We start from the raw sequence: 17264 nt of genomic DNA on the forward strand, positions 1-17264 counted from the left end.
ACAGACACGGCTATATAATTTATGGTTATTTAGGTGAATAAATAAAAAAGAAACAGGATGTTAATATACACAAATAAAAAAACTCACCTTTCAAAGATCAACAAATTCACTGAGCAATATTCATGGCACAGCAGTGTCCATCATGTTTTAGGGCACCCTTGAAACATTTATATTGCGTTCCATTCTTATTGCAAGTGTTGTGAGAAAATGTAAGCGTTTTTGAAATGTGTTTGCGTTGTGATAAAATGCAGCGTGTTTTTTCATTTGTTAGCAATGTGGGAAAATGCAGAACATATGCTGTCAAACAGATAAAAATCTTTTCTAAATTTGCTGGCGTTTTTGTAATTGCATGTCTTTTCTTAAATTGCAGCACATTAAGCTTTCTCATTCTGCCTTCAATTGATTAAAAGAGATAAACAGACCTTTATAACTTTACAAAAGAGTTATACCTCTTTAAATGACTACAGTTGTCAGAATGTCACATTTAATAATACTGCAATGATTACTGCTTAACTACTTTTTTATTCTATTGTTGGATTCATTAGGTTGATTGTTCAAGTTTATTTTAAAGAAAGTAATACTTTAAGCATGTTGAGTTAAATTTCATGAAAGTGAAAATCCAACATTTAAGAATGTTACAAGTTTTAGAAGTCAAATAAATGCTGATTGTTTGTATTTATCAAATATCTTTTGATAAATTCCTGTAAATAATAAAATAGATAATAAAAAATTTAAGCAAACTTTTTATAAGAAACAGTTTTACCCTATCAGCATTTCTGTTTTTCTAGATTATATACCACTTTCGACCTGGGCAACTTAAAATTCAGAATTTTCATCCCATGAATAAAGTATGTTTTAAAACATATTAAAGTAAAATGTGAATATATTAGGTTATATATTTTGAATTTTGTACAATGTTTGTACACATTCACCACAGAGTGCCAACAGTCTTTGAGTTGCCACAATTTGCATAAACAATTGTCATGGCTTTTTTGCCTAATCAAAGAGCAAAAATTAGTCACTCCAGAAATGAAAGCTGCCACTAGCATAATGGAGCTCCATGAGGTCCAATCAACACAACACTTTTAGTGCTTCACATGCAGCTCTCAATGACTGAATTATCACAAAGAGAGAGTGAAGAATGAGAGAAACACACACTCTAAAAAACGCTGGGTTGGTTTTTTAACCCAATTGCTGGGTTGAGACTGCTGGGTAACAATTTTGGGTTGATTTAACCCTATTTGGGTTGAAAATCGGTCTTGATCTATAACCCAGCAGTGCTGGGTTGGGAACAACGACGTGAAAAAGCACGCACGTGACGTCAACGTCCAGACAGGCAGGACATCAGCGTGACCAACCGCCATTTTCTCTGTGCCGTCTTTAGAGGGAAGCAAGCAAAATTCTGTCTGAAGAGTAAGTTATTCGGTGTGTATTTAACAATGGTCATACGAGATAACACGTTAAGTTTACTGTATAATACATATATATGCTTTTTTTATCTAACGACTAAAAAGAGACGGCCGTGCTTCGCCCTTGTCGTCTTGACGAGAAAGCGCGCGCCAACATCGTCGTCTGAAGGAGCTTGGAAAAGATAAGGTAAACATTTTAATATTACTTTTGTATATGTTAAAGCTATTGTGTTGGATATGGTTTTGATACAGTGTTCACTTAAGTTATGGGTTAAAATCGGTCTTGATCTGTAACCCAGCAGTGCTGGGTTGGAAACGCATACGTGAAAGAGCGCGCACGTGACGTCACCGTCCAGGCAAGCAGGGACATCAGCGTGAGCAACCGCCATTTTCTCTGCCGTCTTTAAAGGGAAGCAAGCGAAATTCTGTCTGAAAGGTAAGTTATTCGGTGTGTATTTACCAATGTTCATACGAGATAACACATTTAGTTTCCTGTATAATACATATATACGCTTTTTTTTACCTAACGACTAAAAAGAGACGGCCGTGCTTCGCCTCACAGACGACCTTGTCGTCTTGACGAGAAAGGGCGCGCCAACATCGTCGTCAGAAGGAGCTTGGAAAAGATAAGGTGAACATTTTAATATTACTTTTGTATATGTTAAAGCTATTGTGTTTGTACAGGTTCACTTAAATAATTTTGTCAGCATATCCACGTACATTCCCGCTCTGCTTGTAAGGTAACGTTACATTTCGCTGAACTTAAGGGCTGTCAAAATTAAGTTAATTGTTTAGTGGATGCAACGTGACCGCCAGTACGTTATTTAAAACACTTCATCTAACCTTACTTAAAACGCAGAGACTGCACAATTTGCTCTGTGTGTGTGTGTGTGTGTGTGTGTGTGTGTGTGTGTGTGTGTGTGAACCCCTACAGTGTCGAGATATATCCAGCTGCAAGCCCGCAGAACCACACACGTTTTAGGCACACACAATCGAGGACACACAATTTATGGTTTCCCATTTCATTATGGTTTCCCATTTCAGTCATTATTATTATTATTACATCACGATCATTTTAAGATCTCTGCAGTTTCTGAACTCGAATTATGTAAATAAAAATAATTGGTTAAAGACACTTATGACTTTATTCATGTGTTCATATACAAAGAAAACATAGACCGTCTATTTGTTGGATTAAGTGTAATAAACTTATTCAATATCTTACTATAATCATACTTGATTAAAATCACTTTATTGTAAAATATAAAAAGCAAACAATAATATGTCACTTTAAAATAAATTAGCCTACTATAGTTAATAATTTAAACAATATATATATAGTTATAAACTGATTATCATAACTGATTATCTGATTATAATTATAAGTTAATATATAGACTATCTTTTACTAAACTGTCACAGCTGTTTTATATATATATATATATATATATATATATATATATATATATATATATATATACACACACACTTATTTTTTATTATTAATAGTTAATTTGTTCCTATTACTACATTTTGGTTTTAAAAACAATTTTTTGCTTACTATAAATTACTACAGTATTAAATGTGGGAAATCATTAATTAAAAGATTATTAGAAAGTTAAGCAAACAAACACTATTGAATCGCTTGAGTAAAATATTAATATAGTGTTATACATTTGGTACATGTAAAGATTTTTATTACATATAATGTATTATTGCCTATATTAACTTGCTATTATTTCCTTTATCATAAATTAATCCATTATATAAATTAAACCTGTCCAAATTAGATCGTTCAGCAAGGCCAGCAAACGAGTATCTGCTATATTATTGTCAGATAATAATGACTCATCAGATATAATGAATGATTAAAAACTGTTCAGTCTATTATATTGAATGGCGATCGGAAACAATGCTCCCCTTCAGCCGTCTCGATTGCAATATTTGTGAAATAAAGTAAACGCTATTGTTTATTGTGTACAATATTTATTCATCATATATATCAAAATATATCGATGACGATGTTCAAAAAGACGTTAATCACATTAACATCCGTCGTAACCATATATGGTTTGCCTAGATTGTGTGTGCCTAAAACGTGTGGTTCTGCGGGCCTGCAGCTGGATACTATTGACTGTGTCTGTGCGTTTGCTAACGTTAGTCAGTCTTTCTGTGACTGATACAGCAGAACCCCCTCTTTCACTGCTGGAGAAAAGCTGAACGTTAAATTTAATTTCTGCTTCTCTCACTTTCCCCTTTGACCTGCTGTCGTGAGGTTTGTTATCCGGCTGTTACAGCCATTACGTGTGGATTTAAGGCATTTAAATTAGTTGCGTTTTGAATGTTTCTTTCATGATCCCGTTTTACATGTTATATCAAATAATTCGATTAATGTCATTGCGTCATCGCGCTATCCACATTTCCTCCACAGTTTCATGTTAATTTTGGGTGTTTCGTTTTTAGTTTTTCAACTTTAACTGCAGTTTGTCACTTTCACCTTTATTCTGGAACATTTCATCCTTATCACTCGTGACATGAGATATTGGATGCAACTATGAACTGCTTTAAGTGCTGTTTTAATGGAAGTTTATACCGCATGATCAATGGAAGAAAAAAACCCTCCTTTCAACATTTCACAATGCAGGTGTCTGTGGTCTGCACTGACTTGGTAACTTAATTTACTACTAACATGTTATTTCTTAAATCCTGTAAATGGTTTGATGCAGGCGGGAATCCCTGAGCTCAGTTCAGGCTAAAAAAGAGTTGAAACTAAGCATGTTCGACAGCTGTTTCTTAAACACCACACCAAGAACAGTTAGAATCATTTAGGAGCTTTTCCTTTTTAATAAAATGCATTTTGAATGACACATTATCTTTTTCTATGTAGGTAATGGCAGCAAGTACTGTGATTAGTGATCTTTCTGAGGTGTAAACTGTAAAACAGTTGTATTTTTACTGTTGTGCTCCTTAAATTTATTCAATTAATTTTTTTAGGTCATTTTTGTAATAATGCATAAGTGTTTCATTCAGCTTCTCTTTTTTTTCTTTTTCTTTTTTGGTCAGAACATACTTAAAGTATTTCCTTCTATGCTTCTACAGCTGTTCATTGAATAGCAAATGTTATTCATTTACTAAGAGCATATTACATTCTACAGACATCATTTGACTTATCTTTAATTAATCCTGTACGTATGGTTAGTTTAATGCAGATGGGAATGTCTGAGCTCAGACTAAATCCAACCTAATCATCTTCGATCCCCAAAAAGAAAAGTTTGACTTCCATCTTTTGTGACACCCTGGATAATTATGATCACTTAGGAGTATTTTTGTGATAAAGTGACTTGTGGCTGAGGTTATCTTTTTTACTTTATTAATATTTTGCTAAAATGCTTTTATCTGTTGGTTATTTCAGATGGATGAATACGTAAAAAACAAATTAATAGAATGGAATCTTGCAGAGTTGATCCCCAAATTTGAAGGTATGTAATAATATTTTACTTGGTTCATTGTAATCATTAGGGCTGCTCTGTCTAAAGATTTGTTTGTTTGACTTGTGATGTTCATTTGAAGAATTATTTGAATAATTACACATTTATTTATAAACCATTTAAATCATAATTAGTCTTTAATTGTCCACATTGCCTATTTTACAAGGCAAATATACATAGTTTTGGATTGGGCAGAAAGCCCATCCTGTTACTTACAGTATTTACAAAGTGCAGTGTTGTTTTTATTGTGAGTGCACACAGAAATGTAGTGTCTTCACATATCTTCAAAGGCTGTATTACTGTTATCTAAATGACCAAACATGGCAAAGAATTTAAAGAGCAAGTTACCACAAAGGTGCTGATATGCTTTCACACTCTGCACAGACATTTCCATTGTGCACATATTTCTACAGTAGCATTAGATTGAGCAGCCATGTAAAGTTGCTACTATATTGCAGATGTTAAGCCGTAGCTTATTTGAGGCCGATAAGAGCATTCGAAAATTCTGCCTGATGTAGCTACTACTGCATAGATCAGCTGTTAACAATCTGCATGACTTCACCAATGTGGATTTTTTTTTTCTGCAACTAAAACATTTTGATCGACTAAAGGTTAATCAATTGTTAGGGGCAGCCCTAGTAATCAGTAGCCACTTCAACACTTTAAACTACTGAGAGATTAAAAAACAAATGGCAATTTGTCCTTGGCTGTTTAATTTTTTTAATTTGCTGTTCATGCAACCAGTGGCTTTCTGTTATTTACTTTTTTGCCACAGAAAGTTAAATAGATCTAACTTCCTGTTGGGTTTGAGATTCCGCTCCAAGAGACTTTTTTTTGTTGATTTTGGCTTGTTTGAGGTGTGTGCCAACTTTCGTATGCATGCGTGATTCGTAGCTCGTTAATCGAAGTAATCAAATGTTTACAGTCTTTAAATCTTTGGCTCAAAGTCAAGTCACTTTCATTTCAGTGGAATTTTATACGATACAGATCAAAACAGCTTTATATTGATAGTGAATGCAGCAAACTATATGGCTTGTAAGTTTACCATGAATTGATTTAGCACTGGGTACCAGTTAGGAATTATTTTCTTTAAATGAGAACGCCACTTCCAACTTTTGTATTTTTTAGTTGTATGAGACAAAAATACTTTTGGACAGTAATTAATTTTTTGAAGCAATATTTGTTTTACACAAAGCTGATTGTACATGAACAATTACTGTTTATGGTTATCTGCATAAAATACTTTTATGTTCTGCATATTTTGTCTTACAGCTGAGAAGATTGATCAAGAAACCCTCCTTCTTTTAGATGATGTCACACTGACTTCTCTTATCCCTATTATTGGACTTCGTTTAAAATTCAAGAAGTACCTCAAGAACGTGCTTGATGTAAGTAAAAGGTATTAGGTGTACACAACATGGGGTATATTTGCTTTAAATGCAAAAGGTCTTTGGGATCTGACGTCAGAGCATTTTTTTCACATTTGAGAGTTGCACATCATGTCTATTCTACATCCACATACTTTCAGTGTGCTCAAGCTGGATGTAATCGCACATTCAGTATTATTAGATCATTTAGAAGACACCTACTGCAGCATGCTAATGAAATTGGCAATGAAATGGAGGAAGCCCCTTTGGTTGAGCCTGATAACTATTCATCAGATTCAGTTTTAGAGGCTGTTGAACAGAGTGATGAGGAGCATGATGACATTTCTGATGAACAATGTGATGAGTTTCAGGAGGAAAATATAAGAGACAGGGTAGCATTGTTTTTAGCAAAATTAAGGTCAAATTCCTCCCAGACATTGAGTGCTGTTAATTGTGTGGTAGAGCACACATCTAGCCTTGTCAGTGATGTTGTTGGATCCCTACAAAGAAAAACAGCCTCTTTTTTAAGAGACATAGGCCACCTTGACAGTCCTGAGAGCCAGAGTTTTTTAGAAAATTTTGCAGTGGCAGCTCAACCATTTCAGGGCTTTGAGTCAGAGTACAAGCAAAAGCAGTACTTTACACAGTCTGGATGCTTTGTTCATCCAAAAGAAGTGCCTTTCCCTGGTGTCTCATACACCCAAAAGAGAGACACATTGACGGGGATTGTAAAACAAGTGGCAGTCCAAGATACGTTTCAGCTAATTCCTTTAAGGCCTTTGCTAAAGCTGGTTTTAGAAAGTCCAGGGACAATAGACAAGATCTTTGAATGCCAAAATCAAGAGAGCACTGCACTGCAAGATTTTAGAGACGGCACAATCTTCAAATCCAGTGAACTGTTTTCCAAAGAGTTATCCATTCCTCTTGTACTGTACAACGATGAATGTGAGATGGTAAACCCACTTGGATCAAAAACTTCAGTTCACAAGCTAGGCTTTGTTTATTTTACTCTTAAATGCTTGCGACCTGAGTTTCTCTCCAGCCTAAACTCTCACTTCTTGTTGGCAGTGTACAAGACAGATGACATAAAAACTTATGGAATAAATGCTGTCTTAGATCCAATTGTGTCTGAGATTAAGGATCTGGAATTGGAAGGAGTTCAGGTTGACACAAAACATTTCAAGGGTACTATTAAAGCAAGCGTTGCACAGGTTTGTGGGGATAACCTGGGTCTTAATTCCATCCTAGGCTACACAGAAAGTTTCTCAGGGAAAACTGTATGTCGATGGTGTCGCGTTCATAAAGAGGTTTTGAGAGAACAGACAGTTGAGGACCTGTCAGTGATGCGCAACAGGATAAACTATCACTCTGATTTACTTCAGAATAACCCAACTGAAACTGGCATTAAAAGAGCGTGTTCGCTCAATAAACTGCAGTTCTACCATGTAACTGACAATGTAACTCCTGATGTCATGCATGACATTTTGGAAGGAGTTGGAGGTTACGAAATCAAGCTTGTTCTTAATTCTCTGATTGAACAAAAACTCTTAACACTCGATCAACTGAATAATAGACTTACAAGCTTTGATTATGGTTTTTCTGATAGTCGCAATAAGCCATCTGTTATCAAGCCTCAGGATCTTAAAAATCCGGATGGGGCCATGAGACAAACAGCAGCACAGATGTGGTGCCTTCTAAGGTTGCTCCCTCTTATGATAGGGGATTTGATTCCAGAAGGCGAGAGACACTGGGAACTAATACTTTCATTACTTAGCTGTATGGAGTTGATTTTCTCTCCAGCCTTAACTGCAGAGGCAGTTACATTTTTGCAGCATTTGATTGAGGAACACCATAGTCTGTTTTTGGAGCTTTATCCAGACAGGCATTTGAAGCCAAAGCACCACTTCATGCTTCATTATCCTGGGGCCATCAGGAAACTTGGACCGTTGGTTCATTTCTGGTCCATGCGTTTTGAGGCAAAACATGGATTTTTCAAAAGACTAAGTCATGTAACCTGCAATTTTCGGAACATTTGTAAAACACAGGCTTTCCGACATCAGATGATGTTGTGCTACACCCTGATGTCTGAGAAAATGTTCTCACATGACTTTGAAGTTGGTCCAGGATACACCACACTCCTGGCATCTATAGACGATTTTGAAAAAGTGAAACATGGATTTGAGGGAATCCCTTTGTTCTCAGAAGTCTATTTACCATCTTGGATTAAGTACAAGGGAGCAACCTATAGGCCAGGAATGACACTTTTTGTATCTCACTCTGCTGATGGTGAGCCCCAGTTTGCAACCATTAGGAATGTTGTGCTCTTTGACTCCAAGGTCAAATTCGTTGTGAAAAAATGGGACACAGTTGGATTTGACAGGCATTATTTTGCCTTCTCTGTGTCTCCTTCTTCTGTGCTTGATTCGGTGGACATTCACACTGTTGAAGATCATCACCCCCTTCATGTTGTAATGTCCTTACAGGACGATGAGAACCACCGTTACATTTCGCTGCGATACAGGCTATTCTAGGAGGGGGCGGGAGGGCGTTGTTGAAGATGGGTTTTTGGTGTTGGGTGGGTGGATGGGGTTATGGTAGCAGGGTGATCAAAAACAACATTAGCCCATGATTGTGTACACCTAATACTAAAAACTATCATGCACGTTTGAACATTTATACAAATATCAACAAATTTCATCAAAGTCATCATGGGGACATCGCAATACATGTAAGTTTTAATGAATGGCTTAGTTAAATTGAAATGTCATGTTAATCAAGTGTGAAGTTGATCAGCAATGCCATTATAAATAATTTATGTGATGACACTTATGGCTGCATGACATCAAAAAAAATTTACATTGCATTTTGCTTATCTTCAATACAAGCTGCAATATGAAAAAATACCTTACTTGAGTACCTTTCATATGGAAATGCTGTTTTATAAATTTAAATCTACAAGTGTTTAAAAATACATATCCAAGGAAATTCATATGCACGTCATTTTCTTTCTTTCATAGTGATTGGTGTTTTAAACTGAAATTCTGGACATAATTTGTACGTTCCTCTATCCATTATACCAGACTTGTCTTCTATGATGTTAATGTTAATCTACATTAACCTTGCACATTCTGGCATGTAACAATCGTGGATACAAGCATCACTGTATTGTTGCTGACACAATATATTTGGCAAGGTAAACCTATAGTAAAAATGCAATACAGACATGTGAATTGCTATTCATTTTTATTTATTAAAGGAATCAATCAAAGAGCCTGCAACTACAGTAACAGTACTAAGGGAGCAGCAGCAGGGTCCTGAGCAGCACAGAAGAACGGTGGAGCATGCAGCAGCATTTGTAAGGTTCCAGTCTGATAAACCATATATGTGTGTGTGTGTGTGTGTGTGTGTATACAGTGTTTCCTCTAGGATTTTTTCCAGCTGTGGCAACAAGCCTTTTTTTATTACACAGATCTACCCACTACCTATGGAGTTATTTCAATGACAGGTGTCGTAAGCGCAGTATTATAAGTCGGGATCGCATTTATGTAATAGCCTACGAGCATGCGAATCTCTGCTTGCGTGTCAATTTCCTCTGCTCGTGCACAAAACTTCTGTATGCCCCCTCAAATATAAGCCGCTTCAAGAGCGCGCAGGTCTTGTGCGCTCTCAAACAAATGGTGCTGAGTGTGATTTTAGTGCGTTTATGTAAGAGTGTGTCACTAACATTTATTAAATTTGCTAGAAATATTTATGAATGTCTCCAATAGACCTACAGAGTAGCATTAATGCTTCCTGAAGTAAAGTGAAACGAATATACGTCATGTTTGCTGGCCTCACGCAACAGTAGGTTCACGCTATTATAATTCACTTACCCTTTAATGTGTTTTGGTGCGATTATTACCAGCTATTAAAAAAATAAAATGTTTTGAGTGAGAAGCTGTGATGTAGCCATGGTGGGATGAATTTTGGTGTGGCGCCCCACCATGTAAGAATGAATGTAGCGGAAACCTTGTGTGTGTGTGTATATATATATATATATATATATATACACACACACACACACACACACACACACACACACATATATATATATATATATATATATATATATATATATATATATTTACATGCCATGATTTCTGCTACATACATTGTTCCATGGCGGGGCGCCACGCCACAATTCATCCCGCCACGGCTACATATTATAGCTTCTTACTCAAAACATTTTATTTTTTTAATAGCAGGTAATATTTACACTAAAACGTATTAAAGGGTAAGTGAATTATAACACTGTGAACCTTTTGTAACCATAGTAGAGCTGTGCAACATTTGTTTACCCTTTAAGGTGACGTGCTGACTGAGTGGCTGACAGATGTGTGAGGCCAGCAAACACGACGTATAGCCGTTTCACTTTATTTCAGGACGAATCAACATTTATCAAACACATTTAATTTTATATTTATTTTTAAATGTTTTTTTTTTTAGAATGTAAGAGACATCCTTACAGCAACATCCTGTGGCAGCAGTATTGTGGATGCCATTGAAAAAAGCAACTGCATTTCGCTTAAAGAAAGACAATCGATGGTTCGTATCTTGGTTTCACATCTAATTGAGCGCTTTGGAGAAAAGTAAGTACAAATTTAAGTAATGTATTTAATGCTAAAAATATTGTTTGAGAAATTAAATGTGTACATATGTAGTATCTTTTAAAAAAATCAGAATATTGTTTCTTTTAGTCCAAGTGGAGCAACAAAAGTCACCTTGGCTTCGTCAATAGTCGAACAATTTCCATGCCTTAAGGATTGCCAGGGTAAAGGCTATGTGAGTACAGTGTCAAAGACAGATTATTATTTTTTTCTGTATCTCACAATCTGATTACTTATTACAAATCTGATTAAGAATCTTACATTTCTCTGTATTTTCTTATTTAACTACCATGTTACAAGTACATACTTGTTAACAATAATTACAAATTAAAATTTAAATGGAAAATAATAAGTACTTAAGTCATGCAAGAAGTAAATAATAAAGAAAATCAAAAAGCACATTACAAACAATAATAACAGGGTGCTTTAATTTGTAATGTCCTTCAACCATTTCAGACTTTATGGAGCCCGATTTTATGGGCTGTTTGAGGGTTTTTCTATTTGTGCATTTATGTACTTCAACACAACTAATGTCACTGTTACCTTAGTTCTGGAACTCTGGGTAAATTGGTCCAGTGTGAATTTCTAATTCTGTTTTTGTATTTTTTTTAACACAAGGAGGCATGGTTCAGTCCAGGTAGATTTCACAGACCTGCCACAGGCTTCCTTGAAGAGCGTCTTCGGAATGTGCGCAAAAAGATTAGAAGAGGAAGACAAAAGCCAGTTTGTTCAGACAACCCAAGAGACGGCAGTAATTTTACTTTTCCTGGTATGTGGGTACATATGTGTAGGGTTGGGTATCATTTAAAATTTTGACCCATTTAAAAGACCTAACTGTTTGATATGAATATGATCTCTATTTGCCAACATTAATTGCTGTATGTTTGTGATGTATGGTTCTTCTCACAACAGATTCGAATGTGGACTCGGAAAGAGCAACTCAAATGATAGAGTGGCTCAGAAATAATATCTGGCCAGCAAGTCAGGTCGAGCAGTACATGAAAGAAACAGCGATTCAAAGGGCAAAATGGATTCGTGACGATGGATCCAAAACGATAATGGAAATAGCCAAAGAGTATCCACGTCTTCTCGACACTCCAGGCATGGTGGGAAAATTTTTTAACTAAATTCATTGGCTAAGTACGTTTCATTTTGTTTTACAACTTTTGCCATGTTTGTCTTTGTTTTCTGCTTTTTAGATATCCCAGGATTTTTTAATTTTGAATCCAGACTGTGCTTCGAAACTCACAGAAAATTGGGTACCAGTGTTTAAGGATAAGATTCTTCAGGTTGCCAGCAAACAAAAACAAGCTCTTAATCTACTTCACGACATAGAAACAATGTCAGCAGGTAATAGGCATTCAGCAAACTGTTTATGAAATTAGTTACTTCCCCATCAATCCCAAAAAGGATAGATTGTGAATATTGCCCCTTAATATAAAAATGACTGTTAGTATTGACAATTTTCATTATCATTTTTAGTGTAGTATTTCTTAATAGTTAAGTATTTCTTAATTTTAGAAACTAATGTAATATACTGTATGTAGATTTATTTCAGTCACCTTTTGTTGCAGTTAATTTACATTTTTTGTACTTTGGGTGTTTTTTATTTTAAAGAGAGACAGAGTGACATCGCCATGCAACTCCTTCCTGTAATCCTTCCAACGCATGTGTACAAAATTGGAAGAAAAACGTTCAAACCCACTTTCCTAGAAACCAGGAAAGCCTTCATTGACATACAGCCTGTAAGTTAACAGCTACTGCTAAAACTACATGATGTAAAGCATTTATAATACGTTGTATGGGCCCTTTTCATAGAGAAATTATAATAACTGTAATTAACACTGCAGCGAGGATGTTTATTAAAAAACTGGAATTGAAAGAGAATAATGATTTATTCTTCCTTATTTGGTAAAGTCTTGGAAACTAATTTGGTTTGATTAGATTTTTTTTTTTACTTTTGTCATTAGACCAAATACAAAAATTATATTTTTCGTTATCTCCCAATTAACCCTATAAAGTTTTCAAAATGATGATGACTTCCACGTCTGAGATTCTTGTTAATGTGAAAAGGACCCATTGTATGTATTTATTGTTAAATGACAAATTAATGTTTTTTTTACATTATTTTAAAAATTTGAGAGATTTTTGTCCCTTTATTGATAGTGTCAGTAGCACTTTGAAGTAGGTTTGACGCAATTTTTTTCACTGGTTTATTGATGTGTCACAACACCGGTAATAATGGAGGGCTGTGGCTCAGTGCCAGCTTCCTTTTCATTTTTGTCTCCCTCTTCTTTCAAGAGGTGTGCTGATTGTGCTCTTCTACCCAGTATGATTACTGGTTCCTCCATTATCCTCTTGCTCTCCTTAATGTCAGTCTTAAAGGAGAAGTCAACTTTTCAGTTTCCAGAACAAAGATTTGCAGGTTATGTCATCTTGAATGTTAATGTATTTCTTTCTTCAGTCAGAATTTTTTTTTTTTTGTTTAGTTTAAACTTCAGAAATGTAGTTGAAATACAGCTTCAAATGATCCCTAATGTGGTTGTTAATGATCCCAGCTGAGTAGAAAGAGTCTTCTCTATCAAAATGATCAGTTTGTTTCATAAAAAGTTTTTTTTTTTTTTATGAAAATAATGATAGTTTAACTAGATGAGACCCTTCTTTCTCTGCTGGGATCAGTTACAACCGCATTTGGGAATGTTTAAAGCCACATTTAAATTGCATTTTGGTAATTCAAAATCGGTACACCATATCTATATCTTAAAATGATTTTCTCAAAAAACTTTTTTTTACAACTGAACAAAGAAAGGCATGAGCATTTTGCTCTGGGCGTGGACTTCTCCTTGAACACTGACATCACCGACTATTGCAGCAAGTCTACTTTAAAGCTTCAAAAAAATTATAAAGTGTCTGTAAAAAATAATCCATATTAATTGAGCAGTTAAGTATAAACAACATTTTCTGAAGAGACACAATAGCTTTTTAAAATAAACATTAACTTTAAACAGAATCTCAAGCATGTGTCCTTGACTGCTTTGTGAGACAAAAAGCATGCTTGTGCTTCTGCTTGTTCTCTGATCACAGCTGTATGTAATTAAAAGCCTACATTTTAGTTTGTTGATCATATAAAGCAATAAAGTCTCTTTAGAATATCTGAACAAAAATTTAAATGGATGTTCATTTCGTTAACCTAAGTGGTAGTTGCGTAGACAGGGATATGTACAGAAAATTCTTAGCTTTTATTACAAATTGGAGTTTGTATTGACAAAGGGTTGAGTAAATAAAGACAGAATTTGATGTTACATTAAGCTGACATTATATTAAAAAATAAAAGTAACATCGTAAAAGAACTGTGTTTTTGCATTGAGTCATCTGCACCCAGGCCAAAAAGTCGTGCCCTAATGCCAACACAATGCAAAAAATGCTTTTCTTACTTAGATTTTTCATCTTCTTTCTTGTCCAAATATATAAAAATTCTAAAATCAAGAATAATTTTCTAGACAAGCAAAACATACTGTCTTGTTTTAAGAAATAATGATAAATATAATAATAAATGATAAAATAATCTGTCAATGAGGTAAGCAAAATAATCTTGTTTTTCCTTATGACAGTATTATTTTGTTTACCCCTTTGGCAGATTATTTTGCTTGTTTTTAGGGAAAATTTCTCTTAATTTTGGCATATTATTGCTTTAAATGAGACATCATGTTTGCTTGTCTAGAAAATTCTTTTTGATTTTAGAATTTTTAAATATTATGACTAGAAAGGCGAAAAATTTAAGAAACTTTTTTGCAGTGTGTTAGCTGAACTTTTAGTTGGTTTAACTTTAACATTTTTAAGTTTTTAATGAATCTATACCATTATTTATTTATTTATTTATTTTTCAGATTGGGACCAATATGGCTGAGTACCTTCGTTCAAAAGAGTCCATTGAATCTCCTTACGTGCTCATGCTTGGAGACAACCACAACTTTCAAGCCTTTGCTATAATAAATGGCACAGCACTTGAGCAAAGCACATTACTTGCTGCAGTGGACATTTGCTTTAAAGCATTTTACATTTTTGACGTGAACTACCCCAAGCAGTGTTCCCTGGTGTGGCAGTTTCTACAGACTGTGGTGTATGGACTTCCTGGGGAGGAGACACCGGCAGTAAGAGTTCTGCGAGCATTCATTTTTGCTGAAAAACAGTAATAATACTGTAACCTTACCGCTTCCTTGGTTTTTGTGTACTTCAACTTGTACTCTGTTACTTCTACAGTCTACTCTGTTTCTTCTACTTCTATCAGTTACATTACTTCAGTTACTTGAATCGTACTGCGATTAATTGTATTGATGACCTATTGTGACATTTTTTGTCACATGGTATGTTAATGTGATGCATATAAATGTTTGTGCACGTTATGAAATGGTTCCATACTTTAAATGTTTTTTCTTAGAAGTAAGTTTGACTTCAGTCAGTTTTATGCACTTTCATTATTCTAAATATTTTTCCTCTACAATGCAGTTAGATTGCAACTTTTTTTACGGATGTTTGCACATGATTGTAAAAGTTATGAAATATTTACCTATTTAAAATTTTCTATTTTAAATTGTTTTCTTTTTTCCTAACCTAAACTTTTTTTTTTCCTTTGGTGCCTTTTTATTATTATTAATTCTACATTACGTTCTTTCTACATTAAAGTTGATGATTTATATATGTTAGGATATGTAGATGTTTGTGTACACATTTGTATTTTTCAGTGAATCTTCTGTCAAGATGTTTTTTTTCATTATTCTGCATTTATTTTTCCTCTACTCTGCACTTACATTGCAATTAATTCTTACAGATGATTGATGCAAATGTTATGAAAAGTTTTTATATTTCAAATCTTTCTTTTTCTTAAGTTATTTGTCTGACTTAAGTCAGTGTTTTTGTTAAGCAGTTTGATACATTTTCTTAAAAAAAATTTTAATGCTAAGGTGAATATGTTTTAAATACAGATGGACACATTTTTACATGTTTTGTCAAATAAAATTCTATTTCTGAAGTATGTATCACTGTGAATTGTTTTTATTTTAGTAATTTTAATCACTAAAGTTTCTAGATTAAATTTCCTACCCATTTTGGGTTACTTTCAACCCAGCAGTGTAGTTATTTTTAACCAATAGTTGGGTTAAAATCACAACCCAGCATGCTGGGTTAGACGTGTAACCCAACCTGCTGGGTCAAATTAACCCAGCGTTGGGTTTGTCCCTTTTTGACCCAGCGCTGGGTTACAAAATAACCCAAATTGGGTTGTTTTCAACCCAGCATTTTTTAGAGTGCATGGGGCTGGAGAAATGAAAGTCCAGAAAAAAAATCTGTAAATGCTATTAGAATCAGACGGACAAACAGTAAGATAGATAGATAGATAGATAGATGGATGGATGGATGGATGGATGGATGGATGGATGGATGGATGGATGGATGGATGGATGGATGGATGGATGGATGGATGGATGGATGGATGGATGGATGGACGGACAGAAAAAAGAACAAATGTAATCAGATAGACTGATGAATGTATAGATTTCATTCATTCATTCATTCATTCATTCATTCATTCATTCATTCATTCATTCATTCATTCATTCGTTCATTTGTTCGTTCATTCATTCATATACTGACACAGACATTCATCCACCCACCATACAGGTTGACCTTGTCCAGGTTTGTAGGCTCTGCACCTGCCTTCAACATGTGCATACATAACTGAACTTACAAGCTTCTGATTCAAGCTACAGACGGGGCCTCCAAAGAAATCTTATGTTTTGTTAAATAATATTTTGTCAATATTTATCTCTCTGGTGTTTCTAGTGGAAATACAAACAGAAAGTTGGGTGAAAGTACAGAAAAATGGACAGACAGATAGATGGATGAATGGACAAATAATTTTATAAAGAAAGATGGATGATGGCATAGAAAGATGGATAGACAGACAGGCATATAGATAGATAGATAGATAGATAGATAGATAGATAGATAGATAGATAGATAGATAGATAGATAGATAGATAGATAGATAGATAGATAGATAGATAGATAGATAGATAGATAGATAGATAGATAGAGAGAGAGAGAATTATAAAATCTCTTTATTGGCCAGTAAACTGAGGCTCTCAAGGTATTTTACCATGTTAACTGACTGTGTCTCTGTAGTCTGTGTGACCTTTACTATGACTGAATTCCAAGAAGAGGGAAATAACAGATGTGGGAAAATATGTCACTGTCAGGGTCTGCTGACAAACACTATGATCAGTCCATTGCACTGACAGCTCTGACAAGTTTACGCTTCAAATGAAGGGGTGATGGCAAAGTGGTCCATTAGTCTGT

At 34.7% G+C, this 17264-nt stretch overlaps 1 protein-coding gene across 11 annotated transcripts; it reads left to right on the forward strand.

The window, feature by feature from the left end:
• The first annotated feature begins 1330 nt into the window (after positions 1-1330).
• On the forward strand, positions 1331-15944 carry si:dkey-21o22.2. Of its 11 annotated transcripts, none has more exons than XM_073947139.1 (14): positions 1331-1425; positions 1515-1596; positions 1709-1845; positions 1948-2040; positions 4822-4888; positions 6170-8992; positions 9521-9619; positions 10750-10892; positions 11001-11085; positions 11529-11679; positions 11823-12016; positions 12110-12260; positions 12528-12655; positions 14798-15944. In XM_073947139.1, the coding sequence occupies exons 8-14, from the start codon at positions 10846-10848 to the stop codon at positions 15101-15103; spliced, it is 1062 nt and encodes a 353-aa protein (XP_073803240.1). In that variant the 5' UTR covers positions 1331-1425; positions 1515-1596; positions 1709-1845; positions 1948-2040; positions 4822-4888; positions 6170-8992; positions 9521-9619; positions 10750-10845; the 3' UTR covers positions 15104-15944. The 11 variants fall into 11 exon arrangements, with proteins under 11 accessions (XP_073803240.1, XP_068076861.1, XP_073803241.1 ...); XM_068220760.1 differs by having other exon boundaries at positions 6170-6285; XM_073947140.1 differs by having other exon boundaries at positions 1712-1845.
• The last annotated feature ends 1320 nt before the right edge of the window (positions 15945-17264 follow it).

This window comes from Danio rerio, chromosome 4 (genome assembly GCF_049306965.1).
Source record: "Danio rerio strain Tuebingen ecotype United States chromosome 4, GRCz12tu, whole genome shotgun sequence".
Classification (NCBI taxonomy): domain Eukaryota; kingdom Metazoa; phylum Chordata; class Actinopteri; order Cypriniformes; family Danionidae; genus Danio; species Danio rerio.

Excerpts from the sequence above, each read along its gene's own strand:
- si:dkey-21o22.2 (XM_073947135.1), top strand. The coding sequence starts at position 6,315 with ATGGGGTATATTTGCTTTAAATGCAAAAGGTCTTTGGGATCTGACGTC.